At 44.9% G+C, this 20,145-nt stretch overlaps 1 protein-coding gene across 1 annotated transcript in view; it reads right to left on the reverse strand.

Moving 5' to 3' along the window:
• Window positions 1-7,080: 7,080 nt before the first annotated feature.
• Window positions 7,081-20,145, reverse strand: part of LOC143923418 (serine protease 33-like) — a 39,949-nt gene continuing 26,884 nt past the window's right edge. Inside the window, exons 3-5 of the mRNA XM_077447075.1 lie at window positions 16,537-16,808; window positions 10,581-10,738; window positions 7,081-7,652 (exon numbers count right to left, since the gene is read on the reverse strand). Coding sequence (XP_077303201.1) covers window positions 7,356-7,652; window positions 10,581-10,738; window positions 16,537-16,808 — 727 coding nt within the window. The 3' untranslated portion in view covers window positions 7,081-7,355. The remainder of the gene's footprint in view (window positions 7,653-10,580; window positions 10,739-16,536; window positions 16,809-20,145) is intronic.

Below are 20,145 nucleotides of genomic sequence, written 5' to 3' on the forward strand. Positions count from 1 at the left end.
ACATGTATTTATTATTTTTATTTTCAATTGACATGCTTCATTTAAAGTCCCACTTGCCCCCCTTTTCTTTTTTTTTTTACAATTTACCTGGGATGGAAGCATGCCATTGCTACTTGGTACTGCGGCAGGTCGCTTCTCTTAAATCTAACAAATTCCGACCGCCAAGAACGCGGTGGCGTACGAAACACGTACAACGGGACTAGAAAAAGGAAGTTCAATACCCAGTAGCCAATAGCTTCCGTCTCGTAGTTGAATCTGAGCATGCGTGATTTTTTTATACGTCGGAATTGCAAACAGACGATCGGAATTTCCGATAGAAATTTTTGCATCGGGAAAATTGAGAACATGCTCTCAAATGTTTGCTGCCGGAAATTCGGCCAGCTAAATTTCCGATGGAGCGTACACACGGTCGAGGGAACAATTTTAGTCTTTCACCAAAAAAAAGACAAAGTAGGCGTTGTGGTGCAGAGACGGGCACGTTCCTTCATATATGGTGGAGCTGCCCCGCTCTACTACCGTATTGGCGAAACGTTCATGAGGTGGTGACGAGAGTATCTTCTCTTCCATTAGATTTCTCTCCCGCGCAATATCTTCTACACCTGTCTGAGATTCCTAAAAAACAATATCACAGATCGCTTGCGTTGCATATGATCAATGCGGCTAGAATGTGTGTACCGATCCATTGGCGAGCGGCTTCTGTGCCGACTTTAACTGAGTGGTTTCATCGCATCAATAGGATGGCGGAAATGGAGGAGCTGATTCACACTTCACTTGATAAGACTGCCTTATATGCTGCAATCTGGGGCGAATGGTTATCCTTTAAGGCCTCTCAGATGTACCTCGATACCATGGAATTGTCCACCTCAAGCAGTAGGTTGACCCCGTAACGAGTCTTGCTGGATGAAAGCGGACCCCACTTTCCCATCTCACTGTGGGACTGCTGTTAACTGTGAGCTTAGGAGAGGTCAGCTGGTGAAGTTCTCACCCCCTCTCCCCCCCCTCTTTTTTTTTTTTTCTCATCCCTTCTTAGGAGAGTTCATTCTGGATGTCTCTCCACCCATGTTTCTTTATGCAACATAATCTATCCTTACCCCCCTCCCCCTCCCCCCCACCCCCCTCTTTCTTCTATGTCTTCTTCTTTCCCTTCAATAATTTCGAGTCTTTGGCCGCGTACACACGCGCGGACTGTTCGCCCAACCTTGTTCGGCAAACAGTTTGTCAAACAGTCCGCTCAAAATTTGCATGAGCGGACTTGCCCACACACGAGCGGACTGTTTGACGAACAAGGTTGGGCAAACAGTTCGCTCAACTTTTGAAATGAACGGACTCGCCCACGTAAGGAGGAGGCAAATCCGCCCACTTCGAGCGCGTGTACAGGTAGGCGGGGCCCGCGAAGGAGACGTCGCGGGCTCCGCCGCCTGGAATGGGCTTAAAGGGGAACCCCAACGCCGAAAAAAATCGGCGTGGGGGTTCCCCCCAAGTCCACACCAGACCCTTGTCCGAGCACGCTACCCGGCCGGCCAGGAAAGGGGGGCGAGCGAGCGCGCCCCCCCTCCTGAGCCGTACCAGGCCGCGTGCCCTCAACATGGGGGGGTGCCTTGGGGAAGGGGGGGGCCGCGCGGCCCCCCCACCCCAAAGCACCTTGTCCCCATGTTGATGAGGACAAGGGCCTCTTCCCGACAACCCTGGCCGTTGGTTGTCGGGGTCTGCGGGCGGGGGGCTTATCGGAATCCGGGAGGCCCCCTTTAAGAAGGGGGCCCCCGGATACCGGCCCCCCACCCTATGTGAATGAGTATGGGGTACAATGTACCCCTACCCATTCACCTGTGAAATAAAGTACAAATAAAAACACAACACAGGGGGAAAAAATATTTTATTGCACAGCCGGGGGTCTTCCGTCTTCGGGGGTCTTCTCGCCGGACTCCTCCGCTATGTGTGTGTAGCTCTTTTGCCAGCGGAGGAGTCCGGCTTTCTTCCTCCCCGCCGCCGGCCTCTTCTCCCGACTTCGGGGGTCTTGTCCCCCTCTTCGGTTCTTCTGCCGGGCCACCGCGCCTGGTCCGGTGGCCCGGTCTTCTGTCGCCGTCTTCCGTTCTTCTGTCGCCGCCTTCGGTTCTTCTGCCGGGCCACCGCGCCTTCTTGTAGCTCTTTTACAGGCGGTGGCCCGGTCTTCTGTCGCCGTCGCCGCCGCCTTCCGTTCGTGTTCTTCTTCTTGTTCTTCTTCCAGGAGATGTTGACACGTCGCTCCCTCCGGCCGGAATGCCAGAGCCGCCCTGCGTTGCCACTTATATAGTGACAATGGGGCGGGGTCACATGGTATATGTCACATGGGTTGGTCACATGGGTTGATGTCACAATGTGACATCAACCCATGTGACCAACCCATGTGACATATACCATGTGACCCCGCCCCATTGTCACTATATAAGTGGCAACGCAGGGCGGCTCTGGCATTCCGGCCGGAGGGAGCGACGTGTCAACATCTCCTGGAAGAAGAACAAGAAGAAGAACACGAACGGAAGGCGGCGGCGACGGCGACAGAAGACCGGGCCACCGCCTGTAAAAGAGCTACAAGAAGGCGCGGTGGCCCGGCAGAAGAACCGAAGGCGGCGACAGAAGAACGGAAGACGGCGACAGAAGACCGGGCCACCGGACCAGGCGCGGTGGCCCGGCAGAAGAACCGAAGAGGGGGACAAGACCCCCGAAGTCGGGAGAAGAGGCCGGCGGCGGGGAGGAAGAAAGCCGGACTCCTCCGCTGGCAAAAGAGCTACACACACATAGCGGAGGAGTCCGGCGAGAAGACCCCCGAAGACGGAAGACCCCCGGCTGTGCAATAAAATATTTTTTCCCCCTGTGTTGTGTTTTTATTTGTACTTTATTTCACAGGTGAATGGGTAGGGGTACATTGTACCCCATACTCATTCACATAGGGTGGGGGGCCGGTATCCGGGGGCCCCCTTCTTAAAGGGGGCCTCCCGGATTCCGATAAGCCCCCCGCCCGCAGACCCGACAACCAACGGCCAGGGTTGTCGGGAAGAGGCCCTTGTCCTCATCAACATGGGGACAAGGTGCTTTGGGGTGGGGGGGCCGCGCGGCCCCCCCCTTCCCCAAGGCACCCCCCCATGTTGAGGGCACGCGGCCTGGTACGGCTCAGGAGGGGGGGCGCGCTCGCTCGCCCCCTTTCCTGGCCGGCCGGGTAGCGTGCTCGGACAAGGGTCTGGTGTGGACTTGGGGGGAACCCCCACGCCGATTTTTTTCGGCGTTGGGGTTCCCCTTTAAGCCCATTCCAGGCGGCGGAGCCCGCGACGTCTCCTTCGCGGGCCCCGCCTACCTGTACACGCGCTCGAAGTGGGCGGACTTTCCGAGCGGGAACAGTCTGCTCATTTCGAAAGTACAGCGGACAGGCCCACACACGGGCGGACTGTTCGCTCAAACACAGTTTCAGCGGACAGTTTTTCGGAATTTCCGAAAGACTTTGTCCGTCCAACTGTCCGCTGAAACTGTCCGCTGAAAGCCCACACACGAGCGGACTGTCCGCCCAAACACTGTTCAGCGGACAAGGTTGGGCGAACAGTCCGCCCGTGTGTACGCGGCCTTTCTCTACTTTCATCTCTCCCAGGGAGTTCCCCCCCCCCTTTTTTTTTTTTTTCTTTTATGAAGTGGTTATTGTTCACCTCAGATCCTGACCAGGTTTGGGTCGTCAGAGGTTCTTGGGCCTGAGGTTAAGTACCTGAAGCGAAATTCACTATACCTTTCCCTTAAGACATATTGTATTTGTTTTACTTTTGTTGATGTATACATGAGTCATGGGCGTGACCCAGAATCGTTATCAATTTGTTTATATGAAAAAAACATTGGCAGTGTTTGTTCTTTTTTGTGTATCCCTCCTTGATTTCAATAAAATGTTTATGAAAAAAAAAAAAAAAAAAAGACAAAGTATATAACCACAAGCACACCTTGAAACAATCCTTTATTAAAAAGATAACAAAAATTACAGTTTTAATCAACCACCAATCACATTATCCAGTGATGTCCATCCACCAAGTCAATTCGCTCTTAAAACTTTATTAAAGGCTCTAATTTTTTTTTTCTTCTTTGCAGCAAGTAAATAGATACCCAACATGTTAAGCCGAAGCCCTTGTACACACGGTCGGAGATTCCGACAAGCAAATCCGTCGGATTTTGTCCGATCGTTCAGAACGTGATGACGTTATTTCGTTACGACGGGACTACGTTCAGGCTAGTAGCCAATAGCTTTGGTGTAGGAATTTGATCTGAGCATGCGTGGCACTTGGTCCGATCGGAATTCTCTACACATGATCGGAGTATGTGCGATCGGAGCATTTTGTCGGAAAATATTTCCGGCAAGTTGGAAAATTTGGTCCGACGGATATTCTGACGGAAACAGTCCGATGCAGACCACTCACAGTCGGAATATCCGACAAAACGCTCCGATCGGACACATTCCGTCGGAATCTCCGATCGCGTGTACAAGGGCATAGGCCTCATGCACATTGACGTTTTTACAGCCGCTTTTTTGAGCGTTTTTTGCAGCTTAAAAACGCCTGTCCATGTTAGTCTATGGCTTCATGCCCACCTAGGCGTTTTTGAGCTGCAAATGGCATAGGCGTTTTTAAGCTGTAAAAAAAACCCAGGACCAGTGCGTTTCGTGGCGCGGAGCTAGAGCTGTAAAAACACGGATCGCTCAAAAACGCGCATAAACGCGTAACATATTTTCTTTGTTTTCTGTGACATTGTGGGGAATTTGGGAGTGCTATAGCCAAGAGATGTGATTCTTTAAAAAACGCTACTTAACGCTAACGCTAAAAAACGAGCAAAAACGCAATGCAAAACGCAGTAAAAATCATGTTTTTACCGCCGATTTTTCCAGGCGTTGGAGCTAGCTTTGCAGCCAGTTTTTTCAAAAGTCTGTGTGCATGAGCACTAAAAATTGTATGCGCCTGTGAAATGTCAACAATTTTTGGTACCCTTAATTGTCCATAGGTGATGCTTTTAAAGTCCCTACAAGTAATCAGCGTTAAAATTATATTAAAGTTTTTTTGTTTTGTTTTTCTTTAAAAATAACAAACATGTTATACTTACCTGCTCTGTGTAATGGTTTTGCACAGAGCAGCCGCGATCCTTCTCTTCCTGGGTCCCTTGCCAGCACTCCTGGCCCCTCCCTTGTGCTTAGGCATCAATATTTGTTTTACTGTTAGGCGCAAAGGGGTTCAAGGCAGTTTCCACGACCCACTATGCAGACCCCTCCCATCCACTGGGCCAATGATGTGGAGAAGAGGCATCTGGTAAGGATCTTGTGGGGGATCTAATGCCATTTTTTTTTTCTTTGCATGTGGTTTGCCTGATTTTGTCACTTCCATTTTCAGAGCTGTCTATAGCCAGGGATTCAACTAATGAGACATCAGTCTGTACTTGATTAGCTGCATTGGAGGACAGGGGAGACATTGGGGATCAAATAGACCCCTGATGTCTCCGTGAAGAGCATGTGCCATCTGCCTATGTTATCAGAAAGGAGGCTTGTTAGACCCCTTGTAAAAGCAGTACAACGAGTTAAAAAAAAATTAACAAGTGTTAAAAAATTTAATTTTAATAAAACAAAAATAATGAAAAACATCCCCTCCCCCCCCCAACACACACACACACACATATACACTCAAATAGGTCCTACACATCTGTGTAAACAGCAGTTGGAGCATTCATGGGGTATCTCCATGAGTGAGAGCAATAATTCTAGGGCCATCTCATAGTTTACTCTCAACCTGCAAAATGTCACCCAAAATGTTGGTATCTATTTACTTAATGCAACGCCCATATTTTACATTTTTTTCATCTTTTATAAAAACAAAATGGCTGCACGGAAATGGTGTGCAAAAATTTGCAATGGCCACCATTTTATTCTCCAGGGCCCATGCTTTCAGAAAATATACAATGTTTGGAAGTACATAATTTTTTTTTTTTGCATATAATGCAGATTTTAATAAAAAATTGCCCTGGAGAGAAAATGGTTAAGAGGCTTGTCACTCCAAGGGAAAAGAAAACAACCCCTAAAGTGAAAAGCACCAAGGTACTTACAGTATATCCAATTATTGAAGTCATACAAACATGGGGTAACTTTTTGGTTATTGCCATTTTTAATTAAGAAAATTGCTACAATGTGTCAAAAGTAAAAGTAGTAGTCCAACCATTAGCCAGTTTCTATCAATAAAATAATCCATTTTAATTTTACACATGAAAAACTACAAAAAAAAAAAAAACTACTAAAAAAGAATGGCTATTGCCATTTTTAATTAAGAAAATTGCTACAATGTGTCCTTAGCAAAAGTAGTAGTCCAACTATTAGCCAGTTTCTATCAATAAAATAATCAATTTTATTTTTACACATGAAAAACTACTAAAAAAGAATGGCTATTGCCATTTTTAATTAAGAAAATTGCTACAATGTGTCCTTAGAAACTGGCTAATAGTTGGACTACTACTTTTGCTAACGACACATTGTAGCAATTTTCTTAATTAAAAATGCCATTCTTTTTTAGTAGTTTTTATTTTAGTAGTTTTTCATGTGTAAAAATAAAATAGATTATTTTATTGATAGAAACTGGCTAATAGTTGGACTACTACTTTTGCTATCAATAAAATAATATATTTTATTTTTACACATGAAAAACTGCTAAAAAAAAAACTACTAAAAAAGAATGGATATTGCCATTTTTAATTAAGAAAATTGCTACAATGTGTCCTTAGCAAAATTAGTAGTCCAACTATTAGCCAGTTTCTATCAATAAAATAATAAATGTTATTTTTACACATGAAAAACTACAAAAAAAACCTACTAAAAAAGAATGGCTATTGCCATTTTTAATTAAGAAAATTGCTACAATGTGTCCTTAGAAACTGGCTAATAGTTGGACTACTACTTTTGCTAAGGACACATTGTAGCAATTGTCTTAATTAAAAATGGCAATAGCCATTCTTTTTTAGTAGTTTTTTTTAGTAGTTTTTCATGTGTAAAATTAAAATTGATTATTTTATTGATAGCAAAAGTAGTAGTCCAACTATTAGCCAGTTTCTATCAATAAAATAATTTATTTTATTTTTACACATGAAAAACTACAAAAAAAAACTACTAAAAAAGAATGGCTATTGCCATTTTTAATTAAGAAAATTGCTACAATGTGTCCTTAGCAAAAGTAGTAGTCCAACTATTAGCCAGTTTCTATCAATAAAATAATTCCATTTTATTTTTGCACATGAAAAACTACTAAAAAAGAACACCCATCACCAATATCCAGCTGTGTTTGTTCCTTTTACTCTAGTAGGATGTTTTGGACAGTAACTGGTTATAGATAAAAGGACAGAAGAGTAGCTATCACCAAGATGGTCCAGTGAAAGTGTGAGAGATGGATGCTTCCTCCGTGGCTAGTGATGTCTCCTCCACATACCAGTGTTGGTGGGGGAATGTTTAGGACATTACTAAAGGTCACGTTCAGATAGGTGCTGATCCACGTTTGGTAGTCCATAACCAGGGTGTACACCCCAGGGTAATATTTAAAAGCGCAACCATCTCCCCAGCTTACGACTCCAACCTGGTACCAGACTCCATGTACCTTACACACCAGAGGTCCTCCTGAGTCACCCTGGAAGACAGTAACAACAATCAGCTATGAGATCAGATATTGAGAAACGCAATATGAGCGAGGATGAAGATGAACCTGATTCGTCCTTGGATTCATCTGTTTTCCTCCTCAGTCACTCATTTCAATCAAAGACATAGGTACATGACGTGAATCTCACTCTACTAAATGGAAGAAGGATCATGACCATGCACAGGTCCATGGTGTTGGCAATTTGAAGACCTCTATACAGTCTCCTCAGAGGAAGAGAGATTAGCTCTAGCCTCCAGTGATGGTGCATTGGATAATTATATTTCTTTACGGGTAACAGGCGGTGGTTTATCATTGGGTGATACATCTTTATTCACTAATACACAGAGTTCTGTTTTGAACAATGACATGGTGTACCCAAATTTAACATTTTTTTTTGTTATGGAGGCAGCACACAGTGTTGGGGATAGGAGAAGATCAGGTAAAACCACAGGAACAATGGCACATCTTTGGTGGGGGTGCCCAAAAATCAAAATCTATTGGGGAAAGATCTGGCAAAAGATAAGAGACATAACTAAAATAAGCGTGAAGGCGGATGCTTGGATTGTACTTCTCCACGGAACAAAGAGTAATGAAAAACAATATCAAGAATCTATCATCCCACACCTCCTTAACGCAGCGAAGAAACTGATTCCTAAAAAGTGGCAGGAGGTGGAAAGTCCAACGATGTGGGAGTGGGTAGATGCAGTTGAAAAGATATATAAGATGGAAAAGTTGAGTAGTGGAGAAGATAATAAAAGAGAAGCAGTAATATAAAAATGGAAATGTTGGAAATATTTTAAGAAGGATTGGAGTTACGCAGAATATTTAAGACCATAATAGACTAGACATGTGCAAAAGGAAAAAATTTGTTTAGTTTCGTTTCGTTTTAATTCGTTAATTCCTTAATTTCGTTTAGTTATATTCGTTAACTTCCTTAAATTCGTTTTCGGATTTCATTTAGTTTTCTACCGAATTCGAAAAATCGGCCACATTCGAAAATATTTCAACGAAATTCGAAAATATTTCTACCGGATTCGAAATGATTTCAACATGATTCGACATTATTTCAACCACATTCGAAAATATTTTGTGACCCGAATTTAGGGCCATGTATCTCGGGGTCACTTGGTGATAGAAACTCCAAATTTGGATATGCTGTAGTGCTAGTACTATTGTGTTTGCATACCACATTTGGGGTTTCTAGCTATAAGTGACCCCGAGATATGTGGCCCCAAAATCGGGTCGCAAAATGTTATTAGTTAATAGAGCAGAGAATGACATTTTGCGACCCGATTTTGGGGCCACATATCTCGGGGTCACTTATAGCTAGAAACCCCAAATTTGGTATGCTAACACAATAGTACTAGCACTTCAACATATCCAAATTTGAAGTGTCTAGCACCAAGTGACCCCGATATACATGGCCCTAAATTCGGCTCACAAAATATTTTCGAATGCGGTTGAAATAATGTTGAATAATGTTGAAATCATTTTGAATGCAGTTGAAATAATTTCGAATCATGTCGAATTAATTTGAATTCATTCGTTATATTTCTTTCGTATTCGTTGTAATTTGTTATTTTTTTATTCGGACATTCGGATGCAAAATTCGGCCGAATTTAGATTCGTTACGAAACGAATTGCACAAGCCTATAATAGACCAATATGGGAGGAGAATAAGAGGAGACGGGAAAAAAACGCTGACATTTAGCTTGGGAAAGGAGGGGGAATGGGAATGGGAATAACAAAGAGGTGTATGATGAATAAAAGATATGAATTTAATAAGGGAAAAATATTTAATTTAATTGTTATTGATATTGATACTTTCTGATATATAATGAGATGCTACAATGATGTGAAGACGAAAGGAGACAGTGGTGAACGGAAAGTTGATTTATGTCTCTCTAGAGAATTCACTGACGTGGCAAAAGAAAAAAAAATTTGATTTAACGGACTGACTTGTAAATGATCAACCTGTCTGTGCATCAGCTCACAAGGAAATGGAGATATTATGCTATGGTCTCTCAAATTTTGTATCACAAAAAAATATAGATAAACTTAAAATAATTAAAGGTTTGAATTTGTTTGCCCATAAGCTGAATTTCCAATTTGGAATTGAAGGTTTTTGGAATTGAAGCCTTAACTCAAGCAGAGCTCAGCCTCCTTTCGGATTAGATGCCGATTCCCCCTCACTTCCTGTCCAAGTGACACCAGGGCTAGAAATATGCAAGGGGGGGGGGAGATAACTGAAAACAATGAGGACTGTGAGAGGTTTGCACATTTCTCCAAACTAATAATACAATATTTTAATGATTTCCTATCTCTGCGATGGTTTGTTTAGCACTTTATCAATAAAAAGAAGACAATACAGTTAAGATGAAATCCAATACAGGGGCAGGAATTTCCCCATTGAGGACAAAGCCCACGTACACACGGTCGTAGATTTTGCCAACCAAATCCGTCTGATTCTGCCCGTCGGGATTAGTCCGACGGATTGTGTCCGAAACTGTTGCATACACACGGTCGGGCCAAGTTGGCGAAAAATCTGATCTTTCAGAACGTGATGACGTAATTTCATTACGATGGGACTACATTCAGGCTAGTAGCCAATAGCTTTGATGTAGGAATTTGATCTGAGCATGCGTGGCACTTGGTCCGATGAAAATGCTCTACACATGATCGGATTAGGTCCGTCCGGCCCAGTTGGTCGGGAAATATTTCCAACATGTTGGAAAATTGGGTCCGACGGAGATTCGGATGGAATCAGTCTGATGCATATCACACACAGTCGGATTATCTGAAAAAACAAAATTTTCGCCAAAGCTAGGAAATATTGGATGTCATGCATTGCTTCTGCTTCCTGTGAAGAGATCCGGGCCTAAAAATAAGCCATGATAGAATGCTCTTGGTGTCACTCACCTGGCAGGAGTCCTTTCCCCCCTCAACGTAGCCGGCACAGATCTGATCATTCTTTATGCTGCTGGTACTTCCCCCATTGAGATACATTACTTGACATGTATTGCGGTCTATCAGGGGAACCATGACCTTCTGGAGGACCCCATACTCAACTACGCTCCCTGGTGATGAAACATAGACAAGAAGATGGTCATTAGCAACAAGGTCATTCTTAGCAAAGCTATACATATGTTGAGGATAGATAACCTTTAAAGCTGAACTCAAAAAGCACAACTCTGATTCTAAATATATTCCTTGTTCACCACGAAGGATATAAATCCTCTTTGTATAATATCTTTTAAAACCCCAGATGTTATCTTTGTGCTGTTCATAGCCTTTGCAGTGAGTGATTAGAGTTGTAGAAGGAACCCAGCAAGCTCCACCCACTACAGGCTGCCTATTGGAGGGAGTGGAGACAAGACTAGTGCCTTTGCACAAGAAGAGAGATCAGTAGTGACCAGTCTTTAATATAAGAAGCTCCCACATATAGATAAATTTTCACACCACATTACTGCAAAGATCTGTAAGCAGGGCTCGAGTCCTGCAGGAACGCATGGGAACAGCGTTCCTGTACTTTTTCCACAGCAGGAACACTGTTCCCTTTGTGCTGTGGCTGCAGCGGCACCTAGGGCCGATTCTGGGAGGCTCAGGTGCAGAGTCCTCCCCTCCCCCCTCTACCTCCCTTCCTCTACCTCCTCCTCCTGTGTACCTCCACAATGCAATGTTCGGCAGCCGGCCACTGTAACAAAGTCCCACCTCCTAGTCCTAATCCTGTAATAGGCGGAACACTGATTCAATTTCCCCGCATTGGATCAGTGTTCCGCCTATCACAGGAGCCGCCTAGGAGGCGGGACTTTGTTACAGCTCTGCCAAACTTTCCAGACCCAAGCTCCGGGATACAGAAGAAGACATACTGTATGTGATCCAGGTGCAAGTGAGGTTGCATTTCATGGGCACAGTGAGGCTGCATTGATGGTCAGAGTGAGGCTGCATTGATAGGCACAAGTGAGTCTGCATTTCATGGGCACAGTGAGGCTGCAATGATGGGCACAGTGAGGCTGTATTTATGGGCACAGTGAGACTGCAATGATGGGCACAGTGAGGCTGTATTTATGGGCACAGTGAGGCTGCAATGATGGGCACAGTGAGGCTGTATTTATGGGCACAGTGAGGCTGCAATGATGGGCACAGAGAGTCTGCATATTATAAACACACTGAGTCTGCAACTATGGGCACAGAGAGTCTGCAATGATGGGCACAGAGAGGCTGTAATTACGGGCAAAGTGAGGCTGCATTGATGGGCAAAGGGAGGCTACAATAATGGCCACAATGAGTCTGCAATGATGGGTATAGTGAATCTTGGGTGCGTTCCTACACTTTCTTTTCCCAGGACTTGGTCCTTGTCTGTAAGGTATACACAAAGCACACCAAGATTCACACAAGGACATGCAGGGCCCTTTTAGATAAAATGTATTAATGCCAGATATCCTAGATCCAGTTTTAACCCTTTTGCTACCACAGCAGATTTTGTGTTTTTTTTATTTGCACACATGTTTAAAAAATAATTCTAAAGCCTAAAGATTACTTACCCCCCCAAAAAAATAAAAATAAAATAAAAAATAAATATATTACTTTATGACTTCTAAAGACAGGGATCCCGAAGAATAAAATAGTGATATTTCCTTTTTTTTATATCATATAATATTAGCGCAAAGGTTTATCAAGTGCTAGATTTCAGTAAAAAATACACTAAAGTACATTTTAAGGCATGCAAACACAATATATTAACCATTTATACCCATATTACCCATAATACTCAACATGTCCACCCTGTTCTTCAGCCATGGACACACGTGGGTAGCATATCATTGCAGCATCCCATACCCATCATCCAGCACCATTTCCATCTGGACCAACCATCCAGTTCCATCAGCCATTCCTCCCGGGGGTGCTCTCCTAGAAATGGTATACACAAGTCCAACTGCAGCTAGTACCAATCCATGGATGTAGTGAGGACCTTTTCATAATAGCCTTTCTCCACTTGGGGAGCCTCCATGCAGAGCTCCCTGCAGATCGCATCTCTCAATTCCAGTATGTCCTGGGCAGAACCAGGCTCTCCATAATGGGGGCACATCTTTTACATTCACCACTGCAACTCCACATCCATGGCGACTACATTTTAGAACACTTCTTCAATATTTAATATCACTCGACACTGGGTTCTGGTGGTGGTTTGGGGTGCCCATAGGGAGGAAGCAGATATCATTGCTGCCAACCAAATATGACGGACCATCCAGCACCCTACTTCAGTGTTTCCATCAGCATACAGCTTTCTCCAGCCTGGAACCAGGATCCAGGTATTATAGCTGAGTACCCAAGAACTAGATGACACTAGCTTAGGTGCAAACTGGAACTCTCTTTATTGTAAACTCACACAGAATATATATACCCCCCAAAATCAGATAAGAGCTTAATCATGTTATGTAAACAGTAAGATATTTAACATAGCTAAGTTACAGCCAACATAAACATTACGTTAATTAAACAGTAAGCTATTTAACAACTAGTCACTTAAACAAGTCTAGGTGCCTAGACTGTTCAGCAGTTCACCAGTAAAACACAGTAAGTAAGATCTAGGGCTCTCCAAATCTTTAAAAAGATTAGCAGACTGACAGAAACAATAGGTGACTCAATTAGCAAGGGGGATTGACAACTAGTAGGCACACGATAGAGAAATTGTACCATGAGAGAAAAGTAAACAGATTATAGCAGGATACCCCAGCCTCAGGTTGTTTTTAGCTGATCATATTAACATCTGCTCTGTGTCTAGAAGGGGGGTGCTCCAGTGCTCAGAGTCTGTGTGTTTCAGGGAGACAGGAACTTGAATCTAAAGTAAAACTACTCCAGAGGTTCCCCAGGCACACACCTTCCAAAAATGGAATCCCTTTTTGCTGCCAGAGCAATTTTTGCACAAAAGGTAAAACACACATTTTAAGCCTTAATATTTGTTTAAAAACCACATTATAAAGTTTCTGAAAGCAGAGACACTGGAGAATAAATGGGTGGTGGTTGCAATTTTTTATTTATTTTTTTTTAAACTTAAGATTTTTAGTTTTAGTCTTTTGATGTACTAGTCAAATTTGTGGTGCAGTAGTTCACTGAGTTTGCGTCTAAGGTCGCGAAGGGAATCTAGCACTGGTTTAGTAGGATTGGTTTTATTGACCATTTCTAGGGATTTGATTTGTTGTAGAATCTTATCTATCTCTACAGTTCGTCTCCTGCGCTCTTGAGCACCTAATTTCATAAAAAGCTTTGTGGGCCAACCAAACTGTAGCTTAATTAGCCACCGATGCACAGTTGTTCTCAAAGAAACTCTCAATCTCGGATTTAATTTTGTTTTCGTATGTCGGATTGGTGAGCAGGGATGAGTTCATGCGCCAAACAGAATGGCTAGTGGGGCATTGTTGGGGGAACAGAACCAAGGAAATTGGTGCATGGTCTGACCACGTGATTGTACCAATGCGGGATTCTGAGGTGGACAATAGAGCTTTTTTGTTCGTGAGAAAAAGGTCAATCGGAGAGTAAGAGTTGCCAGGGTGGGAATAAAAAGTGTAATCGCGCTCAACATCATGTGCACATCTCCATGGGTCATAGAGATTTTCATTATCCATAAACGTGGAGAGGACGGAGGTCTCCCTCCTGCTAGGGTTGGTGGAGTCTAGATTGGGATCAGGAATGTCGTTGAAATCCCCACAGATAATTAGGGATTCAGGATTGAACAGTTGTAATTTGGCCTTGAGTTGTTTATAGAATTTTATCTGGGATGTGTTGGGCGCATAGACATTCACCAACGTTACTGGGTGGTTGTCAATCGTGGCTGACATAATTATAAACCTGCCCTCCTCATCCGTGTCAATTTGGTGTGGGATAAAGGTCATATTAGAGTTGACGGCTATCATTACTCCACATTTTTTTTTGCAATGATTGGAAAAGAAATAGTGGGAGTATTTTTTATGTGTACATTTTGGTGGGTTAGACTTTGCAAAATGTGTTTCTTGTACACATAGTATATCAGCTTGTTGCATGCATGCTTCCTTCCAGAGGAGATTTATTTTGAAAGAAGAGTTAAGCCCCTTGGCATTAAGGGACACTATTTTGATTGGCATAGTGATGAGATACTCCGGACAGTGCACAGGTGTTGAGCGCGATCACAATACGTATATAACAGAGTATCACAAAAATCAGATATAGTCAACCTTACACTTTAACACACAATATACAGATTGTTAACTCCCTCTTGATAGATCAAGATGGAGAAAGCGGGATCACCTAGTGCGTACGTGTTCTAAAGCTTAAACAATCCTCAGGGACTGGCAGTTCTGTCAGAGAGTGCTAGACACCAGTGGGTTACCAATGTAAGAGAGAGAAGAAAAATAAAAAAACACAAAAAGGAACAGTCAAAACAAACTTGTAGAACACCCGAGGTAAAGAAAAGTACTTACTGGAGTGTGCTTGGCACACTCTAACTCAGTGGGGGGGTGAAAACAGAAAGGTTACCCGGACAGGCTTAAGCACGCTTGGGACAAAGTCCTCCGTAGGGGACATCAGGCTTTGTTGGTTTTGTTTGGATATCGTTGAGGAGGAGGAGGTGATGTTGCAGGGTGTTTGTCCGGGTTGCGAGAAGTTGCGCGGATAGGGAGCAGGCCCCAGTTAGTCAGCTTCTTGTATCCATCTTTGGGGGATAGGATCGGCACGAATTTTTGTTGGTAGGTGACTAGGAGTTTGGTGCGGTATCCCCAGCGGTATGTGATTTTGTTCTCCTGTAGTAAAGACGTGACCGGTGTAAATGCTCTTCGGAGCTCCATGGTGGCGAGTGATAAATCAGCAAAGAGAGATATTTTGCCGTAGGGAGCTGGCAGGTGCCTGAGATTTCTGGCTGCATGAAGGAGTTGTTCCTTGATCTGAAAAAAATGGATCCTGGCTAGGACATCTTGGAGTGTTTCAGCCGGGAGGTGGTCCGGTTTTGCAATTCTGTGCGCCCGGTCAATAATCATGTCTTGGGGGGTGAGGTTAGGAAGCAGGGTAAGGAAGAGTTGCTGTAGGTATTTTTGAACTTCAGTAGGTTGCACGGTTTCAGAGACCCCCCTAAATTTTATGTTGTTTCGCCTGGACCTGTCCTCGAGGTCTGCGAGCTTCAATTTTATTTTCTGAATCTCATCCGTGTGGTGATCGTGCGCATCAAGGAGCTCGTTATGAGCTTTACTCATGTCAGAGAGATGTTCTTCTGTCATATCTGCTCTATCCTCCAGGCAGTCCAGCCTGTCATGGGCTTGGGATAGGGAAAGCTGCAGCTCCCTGTGTAGATCTTTCTGTAGGGTGAGCAGCATGGATTTTAACATGCATTCTGATACAGGGTTATCAGTCACCGGTATATTAGCCAGGGTGGATAAAGGAGTGGGAGTAGCAGGAGCAGGGCCAGGGTCAGTTCCATGGTGTTTTTTGGCCATGTGAGCTTTGTGAGGAGAATTACAGGGGGAGGAGGCCAGCCTCTTACCTCTCTCCTGTGGCATGTCCCCTGTGGTTAATGATGGAAGGGGTAGACTATCCATCTCCTCAGCGTCCTCTCTGTCTGTCCAGTCTGCTGAATTATGGTTGTTCAGCAGAGCGCGCGGTGCTGGCCCGTGTGGCGTGGAGCCTGTGTTGTGGCCGGTCCGGTCGGCGCCATCTTGGCTTCCCCTGTGTTCCATGCGGCCGAAGTATTCGGTCATGCGGCGCGGTTGTCAAACCCCATATGAATCTAACCCAGGCAGAATTGCCCATCCATTAGTAATACATGACATATTGGGTGTAATTGACAGGCCTTACTTGTTAGCATGAATAATGAGTGAAATTACTTTGGCTTATCATTTCATGGACTCACCTCCAGAAGATCTTGTACCCCAGCCGGTCACCCAGCACTCCGTACCACAGGGGAAGGTGGTGTTGGAAGATGGCAGACAGATTGGCATGATGTATTGAGTATAGTTGACAGGTGTGGCCAACTGCAACAGGGCGATGTCTCCAGAGCTTCCTTCATATGCATAATTACTATTAACGATGATATTACTTACATTGGTAACAACCGTATGAGAGTTGATCAGATCCAGCATGTGCATGCCCAAATATACTTTATAATTCGATACCTGGATAGGACTGAAGAAATAAAACAGAACATAACATGTATGAATGAGGACCCATCTTCTGCAGAAGGCAGTGCAATATCATGACATTTGTAGGACTCAACCCAGTGTTATATTTCTATATTACCTCAGAACCTTCATAACCAGGCCTACCCGCCCCCCTCCAAACCCCGTCCCTCTTAACAAATGACTGGACAGATTTGGAGTAAATGGCCATCAGGCCTAAACTTTATTAACAAAATATAATCTTTAATAAATACCAACATTTAAATACGGTAAAACTTTCCCAGCCTTTCCAAGGGGTCATGGGTACGTAGCATCACAACATAAAATGGTCACTGCCAACAACTTCAACTGTAACCTCTTGACCTCCAGACGGCAACCCCTGTCTCGGAGGCTATAACCAACTGTAGCAGTGACCTACCTGTTTTAAACCCTTCCAGGTTAAACCCATAAACCACCCCCATCCCATGGATGGGTACAACAGGCCTTTTACCTGTACCTCACTTCCTCATCTAAAGCCCCCAGAACCGCCCAACGAAAACACAATATCACCCGAGACCAAAGCCCCGTACTAAACAAGGGAGGGTGGGTGGGGATTGCTTCCTCCTCCGCTCTCCAACTGATAGCATTGTCCCTGCTAGCACGTAATAGATGCCGTGGCTCCGACCCGGGCTCCGTCCACCCCCTAACCCTTAAAGCGGCCATACACCCCCCTTAAAATGGCGACTGTGCAGTCCAGCACATGTCATGTCATCCCTATGCCTACCTCCCTCTTGTGGATGCTAGCTGCGGGACTCTCTTTACTATCAATGACCTTCACAATCTAATGACTGAAATACAACTTGTTCATAATAGGTTTTCTATGAATGGACTGTATGTACACAAGCCCAATGTTACAAACTTAGGTAGGAATATCAGAGTTTACTGTGATGCTTAGTCACTGTAATCTCTATTGATGGCTCAGAAGTGGGTGACACTTAAAGCGGGAGTCCGCCGGGACTTCGCGTTTTTTTTTTTTTTTAAAGCCAGCAGCTACAAATACTGCAGCTGCTGACTTTTAAAATAGTGACACTTACCTGTCCAGCGCGCCCGCGATGTCCGCACCCGAAGCCGATCTCTAGATCGTCACTCGGGTGCTGCCGCCGCCATCTTGGGTATGGGAATCAGGAAATGGAGCCTTTCGGCTTCATTTCCTGGTTCCCTACTGCGCATGCGCGAGTCGCGCTGCGCAATAAGGACGGTCCCCGCTGCCTCTGGGATCTGTGTGTTTCCCAGCAGGCAGCGGGGCACTTGCAGAAAGGGGTGGGCACTTGCGGAAAGGGGCGTAATCTACGCCCCTTTCCGCAGAGAGCTATCCCGGAAGTGGGTGCAGATACCTGTACTGTACAGGTATCTGCACCCCCCTCCCCCCTGAAAGGTGCCAATTGTGGCGCCGGAGGGGGGGAGGGTTCCGATGAGCGGAAGGTCCACTTTAGGGTGGACCTCCGCTTTAAAGGGTTAAAAATATCAAAATAAAAATATGAATACAAGGTAGAAATGAAAGATATTAAATAACACAGATCTGTATTCATTAAAGCGTGGTTCCACCCTAAAGTGGAACTTCCGCTGATCGGATCCCTCCCCCCCTCCGGTGTCACATTTGGCACCTTTCAGGGGGGAGGGGGGGTGCAGATACTTGTCTAAGACAGGTATTTTCACCCACTTCCGGGCATAGACTCCTACGGGAATCTATGCCTCTTCCTGTCCCTGCGTGCTGTCTGCTGTGGGACACACGGGTCCCAGAGACAGCGCGGACCATTCGTAGTGCGCTGCGTGACTCGCACATGCGCAGTAGGGAATCGGGAAGTGAAGCCACAAAGCTTCACTTCCTGATTCCCTCACCTAGAATGGCAGCGGCAGCAGCTGAGACCCGAGCGATCGATCGGTCTCGGCTGCCGACATCGCTGGCCCCTGGGACAGGTGAGTGTCTATTTATTAAAAACCAGCAGCTGTAGTATTTATAGCTGTTGGCTTTTAATATTTTTTTTTTTTTTTTGTAGGTGGAATCCCTCTTTAATACATCATTACATTCATTTTTTTTTAAATACAAGCAGTGTAAGCTCCTCAATCTGACTTTATTTCAGCCTTTTTACAGGCCCTGTACAGTAGAATGAAAAATGGAGAAGCAGCACAAAGAGCCAGCCAACCATTTCATGAGCTGACATGGATGATGCTGATAGGAGCCCAGATAGCAAACAGTTGTTCTGCAAGATTGAAATTAACTTGCTAAGCTATTGCTAGACTTGCCAGGCTTCACAAGTTTGCTGCACACTTGCAGCACGTCCGCATTGCATGACTCAAGATCAACTTTCTTTGCGAACATTCTGCAAGTCTGCTCCAAGTTCTGGTTGAGTTATGTTGTGCAATAGTCAGGGCCGAGACAAGGGGTGGGCAGGAGGGGCGGCTGCCCGGGGCACTGTGGTATCATGGGCGGTGGGGGGGGGCACCACAAGGAAATAGGGGGGAGGGGATTTGTGTTAGAAAGGGAGATTTGGGGGGCAGCAGGGAGTAAGTATTGTTCTAGGAGGGGCAATTTGGGGGGTATGCTAAAATTTAGGGGGAGAAAGAATGGGGGAAGAAGATTTGTTCTAGGAAGGATGATTGGGGTGCTTTGTGCTTGAAAGGGGATTTGCAGTGGGGTTATTGGGAGGGGTAATCTTAGGGGTAGATAATTTGTGCTAGGAGGAGTGATTTTTTTTTGGGGGGGGGCACTTGATTTGGGGAGTGGGGGTAAGATTTGTGCTGGGAGGAGGGGGAATTTATGCTTAGGGGGTGAAAAAGATTAGTGCTCAGTTTTTTGGGGGGGGGGAGGGGGGTTGATGACGCATCATGCCCATACACCTTGGGGGTGGGGGGGGTGCAGTTTGACATGTTTTCCCTGGGCTCTGGAGGACCTTGTCCCGCCTCTGACAATAGTCATTCCACCACAGGGGGGGGTCACTGTGGCTGAATTTTCATGCTGTGGACTTCCAGAGCTCTTGCTGTAGACTCACCACTGCAACTTTGCTCTTGCTAGAGACTTGCCACCCAAAAATTGCTACAAATTGAAAAAGTGCCAACTAGATCTCGTGCTTCAAGTGCTCTGCAAGTGTACAACTTGCCAGTAAAAATGTGCAGCAAGATAATAGACTTACAGTTCAACACTGCCACATATTTGTGTCAAGTTATCCTTGCTATCTGGAAGGAGAGAGCAGATTGACAGAGAGATGAGCCCATTTCTCTCCAGCCTCAGGGGGTTTATGACAGCTAAGGAAGAGCCGACAGTTCAATTTAGCCCGTTCGGCCACCTTTTTCTGCAGGAGCCATGC

Source organism: Lithobates pipiens, unplaced genomic scaffold (assembly GCF_037356315.1).
Source record: "Lithobates pipiens isolate NorthernLeopardFrog02 unplaced genomic scaffold, aLitPip1_a1.2 Scaffold_22, whole genome shotgun sequence".
NCBI classification, from domain to species: domain Eukaryota; kingdom Metazoa; phylum Chordata; class Amphibia; order Anura; family Ranidae; genus Lithobates; species Lithobates pipiens.